This window comes from Typopeltis vanoorti, chromosome 6 (genome assembly GCF_054136105.1).
Source record: "Typopeltis vanoorti isolate ZY-2024b chromosome 6, IOZ_Tvanoo_1.0, whole genome shotgun sequence".
Classification (NCBI taxonomy): domain Eukaryota; kingdom Metazoa; phylum Arthropoda; class Arachnida; order Uropygi; family Thelyphonidae; genus Typopeltis; species Typopeltis vanoorti.
The window spans coordinates 122,117,784-122,134,896 of record NC_143554.1 but is presented as its reverse complement, the minus strand read 5'-3'; the positions used below and the strand labels follow the sequence as shown (position 1 = coordinate 122,134,896).

Genomic DNA, 17,113 nt, shown 5'->3' with positions numbered 1-17,113 from the left:
CATTGTCACTTACAATCATCCAGACCTTCTCCTCTTGATAGAATCCCAGATTGCAACTACATCATCTATGTTCACCCTAAATATCCAAATTACACATTTCACAATTCCTTTCACTATAAGGGTGGCACCTCTGCTTTTATGAAATTAACATGCTTGCTGGAGTATGTCTAATTTAGAATTCCCTGCTTTTGACCTCCTCTTGCTCAAAATTTCATTACCCCATGTAACTTTCTCCAAACTCTGAAAACCACTCTAACCTCTTCACCTTTCTCTCCTTGAAGCTTGAATATCTGCAATCTAGCTATCCAAATAGTGAGATCGTCTTGCTATATGACCTTAATGTCAACAACTTCATCTGCTCCCCCCTTTTCAACACCACTGGCCAAGCTGGTCAAGATGCAAAAGCCTTTGCTATAACTAGTGACATAATTCAAATTGTACATCTACCTGCCCAAATTCCTGGTACTCTTCTTCACTCTCCCCCAATACCTTTTGATCTCTTTTTAACCATTTCTCCTTCCAGATGTACACAACAGAAGCCACCACTTCTCTCGGTAATTCAGATCATAATTTTGTACATCTTTCTCCTCTCTCATAGAATTCTCTTTATCCAAATCTTCCTAGTCTTGTGTACTTTGACTCTACAAAATAAGTTGACCTCTGAGAACTTCTACTCTTCCTTTCCATGAAGGAAGAATATTGCTTCCTCTTTTCTGACCCAAACATCTGCTCTGAGAAAGTCACAGAAATTATTCTCACTGGCATGAAGGGCCAGAATTCTCATCCACTTTCCAAGTTCAGGTTCAAAAGAAAGGTACCAAAGCAGTTGGGTGGGGGGAACTCAGCTTGCCACAAGTAGCTTGCAACAAGAACTTCAGGTTCATACTTAGCACATGTGAAGCATGCAATAAATGCAAACAGCTATCAGCAAATCCAAATCTGATGTCTTAAAGGCCAATTGCTGAAACTCACCTCCTGTGAAAATGGAAGCCACATCTTCTGGTCCCTTGCTGAGGCCATCAGACATAACTTCTGCTCACCCCTGTACTTCACTTCTCTCTCATCCAGATGGTGCTACTATTGTAGCACCCAAAGATAAAGCCAACCTCCTGGCACCACTCTTTTCTTCCAGTGCAATAACCAAGGCGTCTCCTGCTATATCAGAATCTTAGTACTGTGTGCCTCCTGTGGTTTGTCAGCAAAAATATCAGAAGAATGCTAAAGAACTTGAACACCAAGAAGTCTTCTGATCCTGATGGTACCTTTATCTCCAGTTGTGCTCAAACATTATACTCCAGAGCTAACATCTGTCCTGTATTATCTCTTTAGTTTTCTATACTAAGATGGTACTTATCTCAGTGCATGGAAGCAAGCACATATATTCAGTCTATTCCAAAAAAAAAGGAGGGGGGGGGACATGGAAGTCTACTGTCAAACTACTGAACAGTTGCCATCATTTCAGTCCTCTCCAGAATAATGGAGAAAGTCATCATTAGTTAATTTCTCCACTACCTAGAGATTCACCAGTTAATCAGCAACACCATCACTCTGGATTCAAGGATCATGACTAACCCCTTAGCCTACATCACCCACACCACTAGACACATGCTATAGAAAGGTTTGGAAAAATGTGCTGCTGCTCTTGACATTTGGAGAGCTTTTAATTGTGCTTGGCCTGAAGGCCTGCTAAGCAAATTACAATTGCCATCCTTTGGTCTGATTGGCCACTGCATGTTATGGCAGGTGGCTCTCTTCAAGCTTCCCCAAAAATGCAGACTTTGTTCTATCACCTATCCTGTTTCTCCTGTACATAAATTACCTACTCTTAATTCACTATTAATTCTTTTTGCAGTTTTTGCTGATGATTGTTCTCTCCATTCATCCTACTCATTTGACAACCCATGCATTGCTCCAATGTCCCAAGTTTTGAGATTATCTTTAACCGTACTTTAAACATTGATCTCCATACCATCCTTATATGTGGTGAGGACAGTCTAGTCACTTTCAATGTCACAAAAAAAAAAAAAAAAAAAAAACGAACACAATCTTGCCTTTTCTCTGATAAAAGGTATCTCAGCTCACTTACTCTTACTCTCAGTAAAACACAAATCGTCAGATAGAATAAGGTCTCTGCTTAGATTGACATTTACATCCAGCCTCTTCTTGCATAAACACATCACATCAATAGCTTCCTCAGCTCTAAAAAAAATAGGCATTCTCTTCTACTTAAGAGGCTGTTTTTCACCCACCTAGTTTCTAACTGCATAAATCCCAAATTTGCCCATCCTTGGCATACTGCTTACATGTTTGGAGTAATGTACCTGAAAACCTCTCCAGAAATTCTTGATAGTGTTCAGAGATGAGCAGTTTGGCCTATATATGATCCCTCCCTTACAGACTTATTTCAGTCTCTGTTTTAGCTCTGCTCTACAGGTACCTCCATGGTGATTATCCACTGAACTAGCAACCATCATTCCTTCATTCTGTAAATGCTAAAACAAGAACGGCAGCTTTTCAGCACCCTTTTTCAGTGTAGCTTCAAGCTCATACAAAATCTACTTCTCATATTCCTCTTTTGTTCCATCTACATCTGTCCTCTGGAATAGTCTTCCTCTTGAAGTATTTCCAAACAACTACAGTCTCTTCAAGAAAATGTCAGTCAGCTTCTACTCTCTGAAATAGTGCTGATGGACTTATAGGTTCTACTTCTTGTGTATGGGATCAGTATTAAAAAACATACTCTTCCCTTAGTTTTATGTATATAAAAAGTTGTAGATGAGTGTAGTTTTGTTTTGTTCTCCTCTGGCATCTATTATAAACTACTGGGATTAACTCACTGCACTAACTGCAAAGTTTGCATCTAAAAGGTGGTGCTTTTGCAAAAATATTTTCTGTATTAAAAATGCTTGTCTCACAACTTTCCAAGACAGCCCCCCCCCAACACACACACACACACACACACACACACACACACACACACACACACACACACACACACACACACACACACACACACACACACACACACACACACACACACAGTGCTTGAATTAGCCACCATTAGGAAGCTGACTTATGTGCATCTCAGTAGGGCCATGCAAGATTTTCAGTTTGTGCACTTCAAAAATATTCTTTGAAATTAAACTATACTCTTACTTGGCAATCACTTATTTACAAGTTGGACTACAGTTTCATTTGGTTTAAAGATAATTTTCTTTTCATCAGACAAACTGATTGCAGATAATTGTTTGTAATAAGATTTTCGGTGGTATAATATATTAGTGGGATTATGCTACAAGAAACTGATGAGGCTAGGGATCTTGGTGTTATGGTGGATAGCAATTTTAAGTTCAGAGGTAACATAGCAAAAATTGCAAATACAACAACTCAGATGATAATTACAATGTTAAATTGAACCTTGACATGTAAGGATAAGGAAGTCATTTTGCCTCTTTACAAGGCTTTGATCAGATTTCACCCTTGGAATCAGGAGACAGATTTGGTCTCCTGATTCCAAGGGGATAGAATCTACATTCCACTGGGATTGTGGAATGTAGATTATGAGGACAGATTTGGAGTATGTGGACTACAGACTCTTGGTTAACAGGGGAAAGAGGGATAATATGATAGAGGTCTGTGAACTTTAGAGTGGCTGTTATAAGATATTGTCTGATGAAATTTTTAATTATATAGCAGATGGGGGAGATCCACAGAAATTAAATTTGTTTGTGGTTGAAAAAGGAGTAAGAAAGAACTAGATTTTTCTCTCACAGAATGAGTGAGTGAGTGAAATAGTTTCCATTTGGATTAGTGAGTGCATCTAGTGTGAATGAGTTAAGAGAAGGCATGGCAGCTGTTTGAATGGCCGTCCTCGATGAGCTCTTGACTGCCTGGAGGTTTTAGATGATAATAATAATTAGTTTATCACAGAAATTTCTTTAAGTAACATTAATTTAAGCTTTCACAACATTTTAAAAGTTGCTATTAATTCTTCTTTGTGTGCTAAAACTAGATTAAAAATTTTTATGCAGTGTAAAATAAATAACAGGACATCAGCACTTTCTTTGAAAAGACATTCAGAGTTCTTAGTTGCTTCTATGTAGTAATTTAACTTCATTCCAGAGAATCCTATGGCTAAGTTTAAATCCCGTTTTCAATATCATGTTTAATATTATCTTCAGCATATCAGAATCAAAAGGATGCACAAGAAGATTTCTCATTGAGAAAGGATAGAAGGGAGAGATTACTTTCTGTAATAACATATAATACATAGAATGTAGGATTGCAAAAGAACTATGGCTTAACAACAAATGCAAGGAAATTGAACTTTTGGACAAAAAGCACAAAACCAGAGAACTTCATGAAAAAGTTAGGGAGCTAACCAGCAAATTTTGCAAAAGGGTAGGCTCTCATTGCATTGAAGATACCAATGGAAACATCATAAAGGAGAAAGACAAAACGAGGGATAGATGGGTAAAGTATTCAAAGGAACTCTACAATCATGATAGAATAGATAAGCCATTGCAAGATTTGGAGGGGCCTACTATTCTTACCTAGGAAGTAACAAATGCCATTAGGAAATTGAAACCAGGAAAAGCTCCAGGAATGGGTGGAATTATGGCAGAATATCTAAAGGCTTTAAATGATAAGGCTATAAGATCACTGACTGACATATGTAACAAAATATACGAAACTGGACACCTGCCAAAAGATTTTAAGCACTTGACATTCCTACCAATATACCTAAAAAATCAAAGACAATTAAATGTGAAGAGTGCAGAACAATCAGTCAGATAGCAAAAGTTATGTTATATATCATCCTAGAAAGAAATAAACATAAAATCAAATTGGAAATTAATCAAACACAGTCTGGTTTTCAGGAAAATAAAGGAACTAGAAAGAGACTCTTCAACATTTGAACTATTATAGAAAAATATCTGGAAAAGCAGAAAGAAGTCTACTTATAAGTTTTAAAAGAGGTAAACCGTGAGTAGACATATCGGTACACAATAAATAACGGAAAAAAACTCTCACGTAGAAAGATTATTTATTAGTATAATTTTCGCCTGTGTGTCACAGGCATCCTCAGTACATTAAGCTCAAAATTAAACACTAACTGACAATTCCAAAAAGCGCCACCTAAGTAGCTGGTGTAAGATAACAATAACATTCCTTAAAAAAAAAAAAAAAAAAAAAAAAAAAAAATTAATACAATAAAAAGTTAGGAAAGATTAGCTGATTTGTAAAGTACTATCTCCCATAAAGGGGATAGACGTAAGCTGTCGGATCTGTTTAAGTTAGGAGAATGAAGTGGAGTTTCACATGTTTCTTTATAAAGGTGTTCCATGAGAAACTGACTTTTGTGAAGAACTCTTGTCTTTCTCCAATGAACTCTGTGTCTAGTGAAGATGGCATGTTCAGAAAGTCCAGACTTTTCAGGTTTAAAGTATTCAATATAAGATTGGTGTTCTTCTAGCCGAATAGAGGCAGATCTTCCCATTTGTCCGAAATAAGATAATCCACAAGAGCACGGAATCTGGTAGACACCTGGATGATTAAGATGTGGAAGCTTGTCCTTAGGAGAAGTGAGAAAGGTGGAGATTTTTCTAAACGGTCGAAAGGCAATAAAAATATTCAGTGGTTTTAAAACTTTTGCTATACGTTCACTGATGCCTTGTACATAAGGGATAGTAATGCGTGTTATTTCCTCTGTGTTTGAAGAGGAAGACATATTAAAACTACTCAAAGTTCTTTCAATGAAGCAATTCTTATAACTATTAGATAGAAAGGAAGAAGTTATGTATTGTAGTTCTTTCTGTAAAAGATCGTCTGTAGAACAAAAGGAGTGGGCCCGATGAACCAGTGTTTTAATAGTTCCTACCTTTTGACTGGGATGGTGATGAGATTCCGCATGGATATAATGGCCTGTATGAGTCTTCTTTCTATAAACTGAGAAATGTAGGTTACCATCTGGTTGGCGAAGAATTAGAAGATCAAAAAGGCTTACTGCTTATTTGATTCTTTTTTTTTTTTAGGAAAGTTATTGACCTTTTTAGTTATCTTACACCAGCTACTTAGGTGGTGCTTTTTGGAATTGTCAGTTAGTGTTTAATTTTGAGCTTAATGTACTGAGGATGCCTGTGACACACAGGCGAAAATTATACTAATAAATAATCTTTCTACGTGAGTTTTTTTCCGTTATTTATTGTGTACCGATAAGTCTACTTATGTTTTATTGACTACACAAAGGTCTTTGACAATATACAACATGAACAACTAATCGAATGCATCAGAAAATTAGGAGTAAATGGTAAAGATATCAGATTACTGATAAATCTATATTGGGAGCAAACTGCCTCAATAAAAATATCAGGAGAAACCTCGGAGGAATATCCAGTAAAGAAGGGTGTCAGACAAGGCTGTGTTCTTTTTCCTATGTTGTTTAACCTTTATACTGAAAATATCTTCAAGCAATAAGAAGAATTTAAAGTAGTCAGCATAGGAGGCAGAAATATAAACAACTTGAGATATAAAGTACGGCTAGCTGAAAATAAAAAAGATCTTCAAAGCCTACTAGAAGAGATGCTGAAACTAAGTGAAAAATATGGACTTAATTTCAACTTAAAAAAAAAACCAAAACCATGCTAGTAACAAGAGAAAAAGGGAAAATACCTGGTATAAATATTAAGATCAGAGGAAATACCTTAGATCAAGTAGAGAGTTATATATATTTGGGTCAGCTAATTACAGAGAATGGAAAATGTGATAAGGAAATATTAAGAAGAATAGAAATTGCTAGATCAACCTTCATTAGCATGAAAAATACTCTGACCTCAAGGAAAATTGACACAAAAACAAGAATTAGGCTGTTCAAATGCTGCGTATGGTCAACACTGCTATATGGAGCAGAAACCTGGACAGTATCAAAAATTGTGAAAATAAATGTGGATCCTCAGAAGAATTCTGAGTCTCATGGACTGCCAAAAAAACTAATTTAGAAAAAATATTAGAGATGATTGGATAAGATGGGACTCTGAAAACCATTAAGAAAAGGAAAACCACCTACCTTGGTCACATACTAAGGCATGAATCCATACAAAAAACACTTCTAGTAGGAATGATACAAGGAAAAAGAACAAGAGGAAAACAAAGAACAGATTGGATGCGAAATATTAAGGACTGGACCATTTTGTCCTAGGAAGAATGTAAAAGAGAAGCACAAAAGCGTATATGGTGGAAGCTCATGTTAGTCAACCTCCAGGAAGGAGATGATAAAGACAGATTGAGATATCAAAATCCTGTGAGGCCAATTAAAAGGCCAGTATATATATATAAAAAAGCATCAAGAAGTTGTAGTTTGGTCCTCTTGGTCACATACTAAGGCATGAATCCATACAAAAAACACTTCTAGTAGGAATGATACAAGGAAAAAGAACAAGAGGAAAACAATGAACAGATTGGATGCGAATTATTAAGGACTGTACCATTTTGTTCTATGAAAAATGTAAAAGAGAAGCACAAAACCGTTTATGGTGGAAGCTCATGTTAGTCAACCTTCAGGAAGGAGATGACAAAGACAGATTGAGAAATCAGAATCCTGTGAGGCCAATTAAAAGGCCAGTATATATATATAATTTTTTAACTTGGGGATACTGTATATTAGGGTTACCAAGTAATTTTATAAGAAGCTTGGTTATTTAACTCCTAATCCCAAGTATGCAAACATTTAAGTTTGCACCTGAAACATAGTTCTAAAGATGGTACAACACCAGGGCAACTCATTGTAAAGGTGGATAAACTCTGATCACTATTCTTAGTATTTTCCCATAATGTAAAGCACATCTCACTAAAAGATGTATATTGCAATACATTATGGGTGGGGTCGCTACCCAGACCGGTTTCAACCTTTTTTGAGGTCTCCTAAGTGAGTAGCTAGACCAGTGGTCGCCAAAGGGGTCGATATGACATTGTTAGGAGTCGATTCAGGCTCATGGGTCGATTGGGGGGGTCGACAGAAAAATATAAGACATCATTGTATGGGGAATATTTAATTCGGTTAACTTGGATTACCTCCATGACAAAAGACATGGAGGTAATGACAACGCAATTAAGAGCGAATCGTGGGATCAGTGCCTCCGTTTTACAGGTCCATGAATAGGACCTGTAAGATGGAGTAAGGTCATGAAAATAGTTACTGAGGCCAAAATGATGTATTTACCAATAAACGGATGTTGGTGGTTCCTGCCGGCTGGTGCAGTGGGAGCGAGATTGCAACACGTGCCTGGTTCTTATTTACTGATACAAGTATTCAATCCCAGTCTCATTTTTGTGCATCGACATACAAGTGAGCGTTAATGTTCTAAAATTCATCAACATACATATTATAATTCAATCGTTATTCATTCACGAACTAAAATTCTCTATGTTGAAGAGTTGAGCAGCGCTGGTAGTAATATCAGTAGTTTATTAATATCACTAGTAATACCAGTGATATTACTAGTGATAGTAATATAATAATATATACTATATTATACATACAATAAATACTGTAACTATAAAATAAACAATCTAAAAACTCATATAAGCATCTTTTTTTGGTTGTCCTATTATAATTACATAATAGTAAAATAGAGGGGGTCGATAAAAAGTCAAGAAACTCTTCAAGGGGGTCGATGGGAAAATAACTTTGGCGACTCCTGAGCTAGACCCTAAATACCAAGGTTTTAGTAATACAGAGCCTTATCAACTTTACCTATAGAAGTTGCTGCAAGGTATTTTTATTTTTAATAAGAATCTCTGGAGGTGATATAGATGTAATTAATTTTTTAACTTGGGGATACTGTATATTAGGGTTACCAAGTAATTTAATAAGCTTAGTTATTTAACTCCTAATCCCAAGTGTGCAAACAATTAAGTTTGTGCCTGAAACATAATTATATATATATATATATATATATAATTAATTTTTTAACTTAGGGATACTGTATATTAGGGTTACCAAGTAATTTTATATATATATATATATATATATACACACACACACACACACACACACACACACACACATATATAAAGCATCAAGAAGTTGTAGTTTGGTCCTTGTTGATATTCTTTCCTTGATGAGTCCTTGGATTCCCTGGAGATGTCAAATAATAATGTTTTTTTGAGAATCAGCAAAGATGATTGATACTACTCCACAAATACACTAGTGAACTTTGTACCGTAACAAACTTTGTTTCCTGTAGGACTGCTGTGACATATGCATCTATTTATCATTCCTTAAACCATGAAACCTGAATTAAAAATGTACTTCTCATTTGATTGTGTATGCATTTATTGATGAATATATATATATATATAATCATATTACATCATATTATATATATATAATTGTCACCAGCAGATCAAAATAGTTTTCATTATTTCTTTATTTCAGGCATTACAAGCTCCAGCATGTCATGAAAATATGATTAAAGTTGCTGGATATATACTTGGAGAATTTGGCAATTTGATTGCAGGGGACCAAAGATCCAGGTAATCTTTACCATTTTTTTTTTTACCCAAATAAAGTATACTTCTCTTTGATAAATTTTATATATGTACCAGGAAATACATACATTCATACATATCAGGAATTGATTATATTTGTCAATTAATGATATAATTTATCATTAATGAAATATTTTATAATATCTTTGAATAAAAGATATTACATACAGGTAACCTCGTATAACATGGATGTAAGGTTCCATAGAAAAGGCGCGTTATATAAATTGCATTATGCGAGACTCAGATTACGTTGAAAAAGTAGGGTTATGTTACAAAATCTTTTTTTTTTTTATTATATAAACAACAACGACATATCCAAACAATCATATATTTTTATTTAATTCAGGTAATTCATGCAAGTTATGAAAATATATAAATTATAAAACAAATACATAGTCATCGTCGTCCAGTAGCACCATCTAGCAAGAGGGTTGCAGCAGATGAGCAGCTCTTCTCCATTTCTCTCTGTCTGTCGCTTCCATCATTCTTAAACCAGTCCATTCCACGATGTCATTAAACCACTCTCTAGTTGGTCTTCCACGTCTTCTCTTCCCCTCAACTTTCCCTTGTAACATAGTTTTTGTCAGGTGTCCCGAAGAACCTCTCAGAAGATGTCCTGCAAATCTAGTCTTTCTTTGCATAATATTCTTTAACAGTGTTCTTTCCATCCCATCTTTACTGCTCATCCAAACTAGGGAAAAAGTAGAAGCATAGTGGTTTCCTGTTGCCTTCTATGCATGAAGAGATGAAAAAAGTAGAAACATTGAAAGAATCACCCCTAGCCCTCGATTACTCTAATAGCATTGGGGGGAAGGAACAAGAAAGAAGAAAAGGATAGAAAGAAATAAGAGTAGGGACCATCCTATAGATAATATAACAGATGTATGTTACATGAAATAAGGTATGGTCCAGCATCAGGTACCTCGGGTTTGCCACTCCCGTACTCACTAAAGTGAGCCTTTGAGGTAATATATAAATACATAGTATAAAATTATAAATTTACAAATTATACATAAACTTCATTGCACATAATGCATAAATGTTTTAGGCAAAATTAAATAAAGTACATATTTTAATTGAAAAAGCATTTGACAAAGTTAAAAGAAACATATTATTTAACATATTAAAAGAAAGACAAATACCAAATAATATCCTAAAAGCTGTCACAAGTATATATGAAAATAATCAAATACAAATAAGATTAAATCATGAGCTATCATATACGAGAGAGATAAACCAAGGGGTCCGACAGGGATGTCCCCTCTCAGCAACTCTTTTTAATATCTACTTAAATGAAATAATAATAAAATGGAGTAAAAATTTACATCAAGGAATTAAACTTTCACCTACAGTTAATTTAAACACTCTCCTCTTTGCAGACGACCAAATAATAATTACAAATTCTGAAGATAACTTACAGAAAGCTATTTTAAATCTAAATGAGATATCCAAAGATTATGGTATGATAATATCAATGGAAAAATCAAAAACTATGGCCTATAAAGGACAAGATCCAGCAAGAACTAAAATAGTATTAGATAACAAGATCCTAGAACAGGTGAATTCATTTAACTACCTAGGATGTATGATCACTTATGAAAATGAAAAAGATATAAACATAAAAATTGCAAAATATTTAAAAATAACAGGAGTAATTAACTCTATATTTAAACCAAACCTAGTTCAAAAACAAACCAGGCTAAAAGTATACAATACATTAGCCCTACTGGTCTTAATGTATGGAAGCGAAATCTGGACAATAAAACAAAAAGACAAACAAAGATTAACAACAGCAGAAATGAAGTTTATGAGAAAAACTGCAAAGTATACCCTATTTGATCACAAAAGAAACAAAGATATTATGAAAGAATTAAACCAAGAACCAGTAATTGAAAAAATTAAAAAATATAAACATAGATGGATGGAACACGTTCAAAGAATGAAAACAGAAAGATTACCAAAACAAGCCTTAAAGTACACGCCATTAGGAAAAAGAAAACCAGGATGTCCTCTTAAACGATTCAACGATGACTTCTAAGGCTGGAACAGGCCATACTAGGCCTAAATCCTTGATACGTATGATGATGATGACATATTTTAATCTTTCATACCATGAGGATTTGAGGATCGGTTAATAAACATTGGTTTTGTCATGTAATCACCTGATGCATTACTACAAAACAGTAGAGTAATTCTATCTTTAGAAACTTTGAATCCAGGAGTTGACTTTCATTTTTCGAAATATAGGTGCATTTTTGCATTGTTTTTCCAATATAACCCGGATTCATCTGCATTGAACACCTGGTCTGCATCATAAATGTTTATAAACTCTGAGAGCTTTTTGTTTAATAAGATTTCCATCCAAAGGAATTTTCTTTCGAGTGCAATTTTCTATCCAAATCATTGGAGATTTCTCTACTTTTCCAATTAGAATATTGCATACACGAGTAACGTGCTTTGCACTTACCATTGACCCAGCAATAAACACTTTCTCGGATTTTATGTTCATTCTGTTTGATCGAATTGTTGATTCATTTAAATTCAAAATCCTTACAATAGCTCTTGGTTTTTCTCCATTTTTCAACCGATCCAAGATTTTAATTTTTTCTTTGAGAGAAATGAATTTTCTTTTCAATGTTGGTTTTTCCCTTTCGTTCCAATTTGTGGCCATTACTATAAAAATATATATTTTTTTTTGCATAAAAAAAAAAAGCATTATATATTGATTATGTATGTAACTCACCAGAAAATAAAAGTGCTCAGCTTGAGATTAACACACTTATGATTTTTAATGTGCTTTCCTGACAGAAAATGAAGACAATTTTCAACAATAAACACTTTATATGGTTAACAATTGAAGTTAACTGTATAAATGCATGCTGAAGGGTATTTTCCCCTAATATAAATTCACTACTTATAACTACATGCGTGATATGGGCAGACACAAATTTAACAAAGATAAAATTTGATTTTTAAGTCTCGCAATGAAAAAATATACGAAAAGATAAAGGTTTATTACAATGTGTAGACATTGTATTTTTAATGAAACCGCGTTGTATAAGTACCGTGTTGAACGAGGGTTACTACAATTTATAGGCTGTGTTATATTGAAACCGTGTTGTATAAGTACCACGTTATAAGAGGGTTACCTGTATTTGCAAGTATGATAGTTAGTGCCTGTAGTATGTGGCCTCCCTCAATGAGACCCTGACTCTCTGAATGGATCTCTTAATAATAATAATATTTTAGTTAAAAAAAATCTAATAAACTAAATAGCACATGGTAATAAAGTTTGTTACTGATTATCGTATGTAATTAGAGTACACTACACCATTACTAACTTTTGATCAACAATTTTCCTCCAAATTAATCTGTTATCTGTCAAGATTCCAATATTATTCAGATTGTATGTTCTTTTAAGGAACTTTTTACTGTATCAATCCATCTACATCTTGGTCTTTTTCCTGCCATCTTGGCAAAAAACACTTGTTTTGCTAATCTTTCCTCTCCCATTATGTTTAAGTGAATATACCACCTGAGATTAGCTCTACTAACACATTCCTGAATGCTAATAATGGCAAGTTCTTTTCTAATAGCCTCATTTTTAATGTGATACTGCTGTTGATGCCATCTGTTCACTCTGCTAATCTTTCTCAAAATTCTCATGACAGAGGTCTCCAGTCTTTGATCAAGTATTTTATTTCTAACCTAGCTCTCAGATCTGTAAGTTAAAATTGGTTTGAACATTGTATTGTATATAGCTAATTTATGTTTTGCCAAATTTCTTTCTTATTCCATATACATTTGTTCAGTTGGCTCAGTACCATGCTTTACTAATTCTGTTGTCTATTTCCATATTTTTACCAACTTCACTAGAAATTATGCCTAAATAACTGAAATGTTTTACTTGTTCTGCAGGTTCACATTTAAGGATACAGTTGATGTTTTCAATGTTTCTGCCTATTTTCATTGTTTTTGTCTTTTTATTGCTAATGTTCATATCAAATTTATCACAACAGCTATTCAATTTAGTCAAGGAATCTTGCAGACTTGTACTGGATTTATTCAGAAGTATAACATCATCTGCATAAATAAAGAGCTGGGATTAACATCACTAATTTTGTTATCAGATTTAATACCACTTTCCTTCATAATGCGATCCATATAAATAATGAATAACTGTGGAAGTAATTTGCACCCTTTGTTGCATACCTGATTTTACCCCACACCATCTTCCTGTACCTCCTTTAATTCTAATTGCTGACTTACAGCTTAAATAGAGACTATGTATTGCTTAATACATGCTTAATTATACCTGCTTAAAAAAATAATTGCTTAATACATGCCAGCCAGGTTGGCCGAATGGTTAGTGTATCCACTCTCCAGCCAAAAGGCTGTGGGTTCGAATCCCACCGTTGGCATGGATGTTCGTGATTGTCTGTGAAAATACTAGTGGTGGTGGTGGTGGTCGGCGGTAGATGACATTGGTGTAAATGAAGAAAGTAGAGTGGAGGCGGAGAGTTGTGGAATAGGTGCCCTCCGTCGATGAGTCTCTCTGGAGGTGTCATAATAATAATAATAATAATAATAGAATGTCCCATTTACACCATATCATTGTAGCATTTTGAAGACCTTTCCTTTGCACCTTGTCATATGCATTTTCCAGATCTGGAAAAGGCAAGAGAATAGCTATAGTATTCAAAGAAAACATGACTCATAACCCATAATTTTGATTGAGTCAATATCAAGTAGAGCAATGTGTGAAAATGGGAAATTGAATAACAAGACTTTTCATATACTATATATTAATTAGAAAAAAACTTAATACTTCCAATATTTTGGCAAAGGTCACTGCCATCATCAAAGAACAAATTAACATATGCACACAAGGCACTATATAGGGCAAATATAACTGAAGCAGAAACAACAAACATAAGTCTAAAGTCCTAAATAGTGCTCCCTGGTAGGTATTACATGTGATAGGTGTTCTTGACTGTTTGGCTGAAGTTTCTGGATGAGTGCTTTACAGATTTGAGGAAGTGTCATACAACCAAATTTATTGAGGTTTAGATAATTCCTTAAGACTGATGCTGATATTTGAATTTGTTCTGGTGGAGTAAGGCAGCTTTTTTCATTATGTCTTGTGGTGGGTGTCCAAAAAAAAACCAGTCTTCTCTTTTTAAATTTACTATGATGGACCGTGATAGTTTTTTCCAGAAGATCCTGTGAGTTGTATCCAGTACATGGTGTGCAAGGACATGGAAGAAAACTACCATGCTCCATCATAGCAAATTTAAGAAGGAAAGACTGTTTTTGGAATCTGCAGTGGCACTCAGAAATCAAGTTAATTTAAACAAATACGGTTGCATAAAACTTCCCAAAATTTGGGAAACAATAATTGTCAGAGGTGGGGGTGCTTAAGGGTCGAAGCGGTATAACTGAGAGGAGACCTCCACATAGCCTTTAAAGGAATGCGGAGAACCGACCAGGGCTTCTGACCTAATGTCCAATCCTCACCTTCTCGTGGTGCACCCTGTTGGGTATCTACTTGGATACTTAACGAACGAGGATGGGCTGGCAATTTGGGATTTAGCCGACCAAATTGTATTCTTATTGGTTAAACCAAAATATAGAATGATGGTACAACATGACAAAATTTCATGCCAGCTGGGGCGTCGCCCGGTTAAACAAGGCCCCCGTTGTTTTCACCAGGGAACCAGGGCGAACAGCGAAAAGTCAGCTACTGGAACAAATCTGAAAATAAACTCCAACTCAACATCACCAGAGTTAAAGATCGGTACTATCAACGTAAGAAGCCTGAATGGCAAAGAAATGGAGCTAGCTGAGGAATTAGATAAGTACCAGATCGACATAATAGGGGTGACTGAAACAAAAAAGACCAAAACCGGTGAGATCTTTCTGAGCAATAAATACAAAATGTTATATTCAGGCAATGACAATCAAGGAAAAGAAGGAGTAGCCATAGTATTCAACACAAAATACGAGGCTAATCTTCTTGAATGGCAGTCAGTCTGAAGTAGAGTAATGTGGGCAAATATGAGAATGGGGAACTGGACAATGAGACTTATTTGTGCTTATGGTCCCACAGAAGGTTCTACTAAGGTAGAAGTTGAGGAATTTTTTGAGGCTTTAGAAAAAGCAACTGACACAATGAAAAATGAAAAGTTGGTCCTTGTTGGGGATCTAAATAGCAGAGTAGGAAATGATTGTGAGACATACAAAAATATTTTGGGAAAATTTGGAGAAAAGAGCAAAACTAATAATAATGGCAAATATCTGTTGGATTTCTGATCAGGACATGGACTGGTTATTACTAACACCATGTTCCAACATAAAAATGTGCACAAATTCACATGGAGAGAAGAGGCTAGGAATAAGAAAAGTCTCATTGACTATGTTATTGTTGATAGTGATGTTTTCTCCCTGGTGCAGGACACCAGAGTGTACAGAGGATTTGAAATTGGAAGTGATCACTATTTAGTCTTGAGCAGGATAAAATTGAATTTCATATTGAAAAGAATAACATGTAAGAAAGTTTTAAAGCGAATAAAAGTTGAGCAGCTCTCTGATGTGAGCTGTAGACTAAAATACACAAAGATTATTGAAGGAAAAATGAAAGAGTTTGAGAACAGGAATCAAACCATGGAGATTCACTGGCAAACTCTGAAGAAAACATTGATTGATTTTGCCAGAGAGGCATGTGGTGAGGTTGTTTGTAAGGATAAAAAAATCAGAACTCCATGGTGGACACAGGAGGTTAAAGAGGCAGTGAAGGAAAAGAAGAAAGCATACCAAAAGTTCCTGTCAAATAAGTCAGCTTGTGCTCTTAGAGAATACAGAGACAAATGCAAGAATGCTAAACACTGTGTAAAACTAGCTAAACAAAAGTCATGGGAGGACTTTGGCAAGAATATAGAAAATAAATATCAAGAAGGTGGCAAAATATTCTGGAGGTTGTTGAAGAAGCTTAAGAATGGAGGAAAGAGTGCTATAAAAGGAATTAGAGATGATAAAGGTGACATGAAAACGGGAGGAAAAGATATCCTTGACGTATGGAGTAATTACTTTGAAAAACTGCTAAATGAAACAAGCAGTGATGACAGCACAGTGGTAAAAAACACTGACCAGGCATGCAGTCAGCAATACATATCCATACTTGAAGTAGAAAAAGCTATCAAAGGCTTGAAATGTGGAAAGGCAGCAGGAGTAGATGATATTCGACCAGAAATGCTGAAGTATGGTGGTATAAGAGTCTTACAGTGGCTGCACTGCATAGTTCAGAAAGCCTGGACAGAGGGACGAATTCCCGATGATTGGAGTAGAGCTCTAATAGTACCCATATATAAAAAGGGAAATAAAACTGCATGTGAGAATTACAGAGGTATTTCCCTACTGAGTGTTCCTGGCAAGATCTATGCAAGTATACTTGAGAAACGGTTGAGAAGAATTGTGGAAGAAAAGCTTGGTGAAGAACAAGCTGGATTCAGGCCAAATAGAGGCTGTCAGGATCAGATCTTAACTTTACGACAAATAGTCGAGAAAG

General features: G+C 35.1%; 1 protein-coding gene across 1 annotated transcript in view; it reads left to right on the top strand.

The window, feature by feature from the left end:
- Positions 1-17,113, top strand: part of LOC150105884 (AP-2 complex subunit alpha-like) — a 383,042-nt gene that overhangs the window by 239,774 nt on the left and 126,155 nt on the right. Inside the window, exon 15 of the mRNA XM_090393652.1 lies at positions 9,437-9,534. Within this exon, the coding sequence (XP_090249778.1) occupies positions 9,437-9,534 (98 nt within the window). The remainder of the gene's footprint in view (positions 1-9,436; positions 9,535-17,113) is intronic.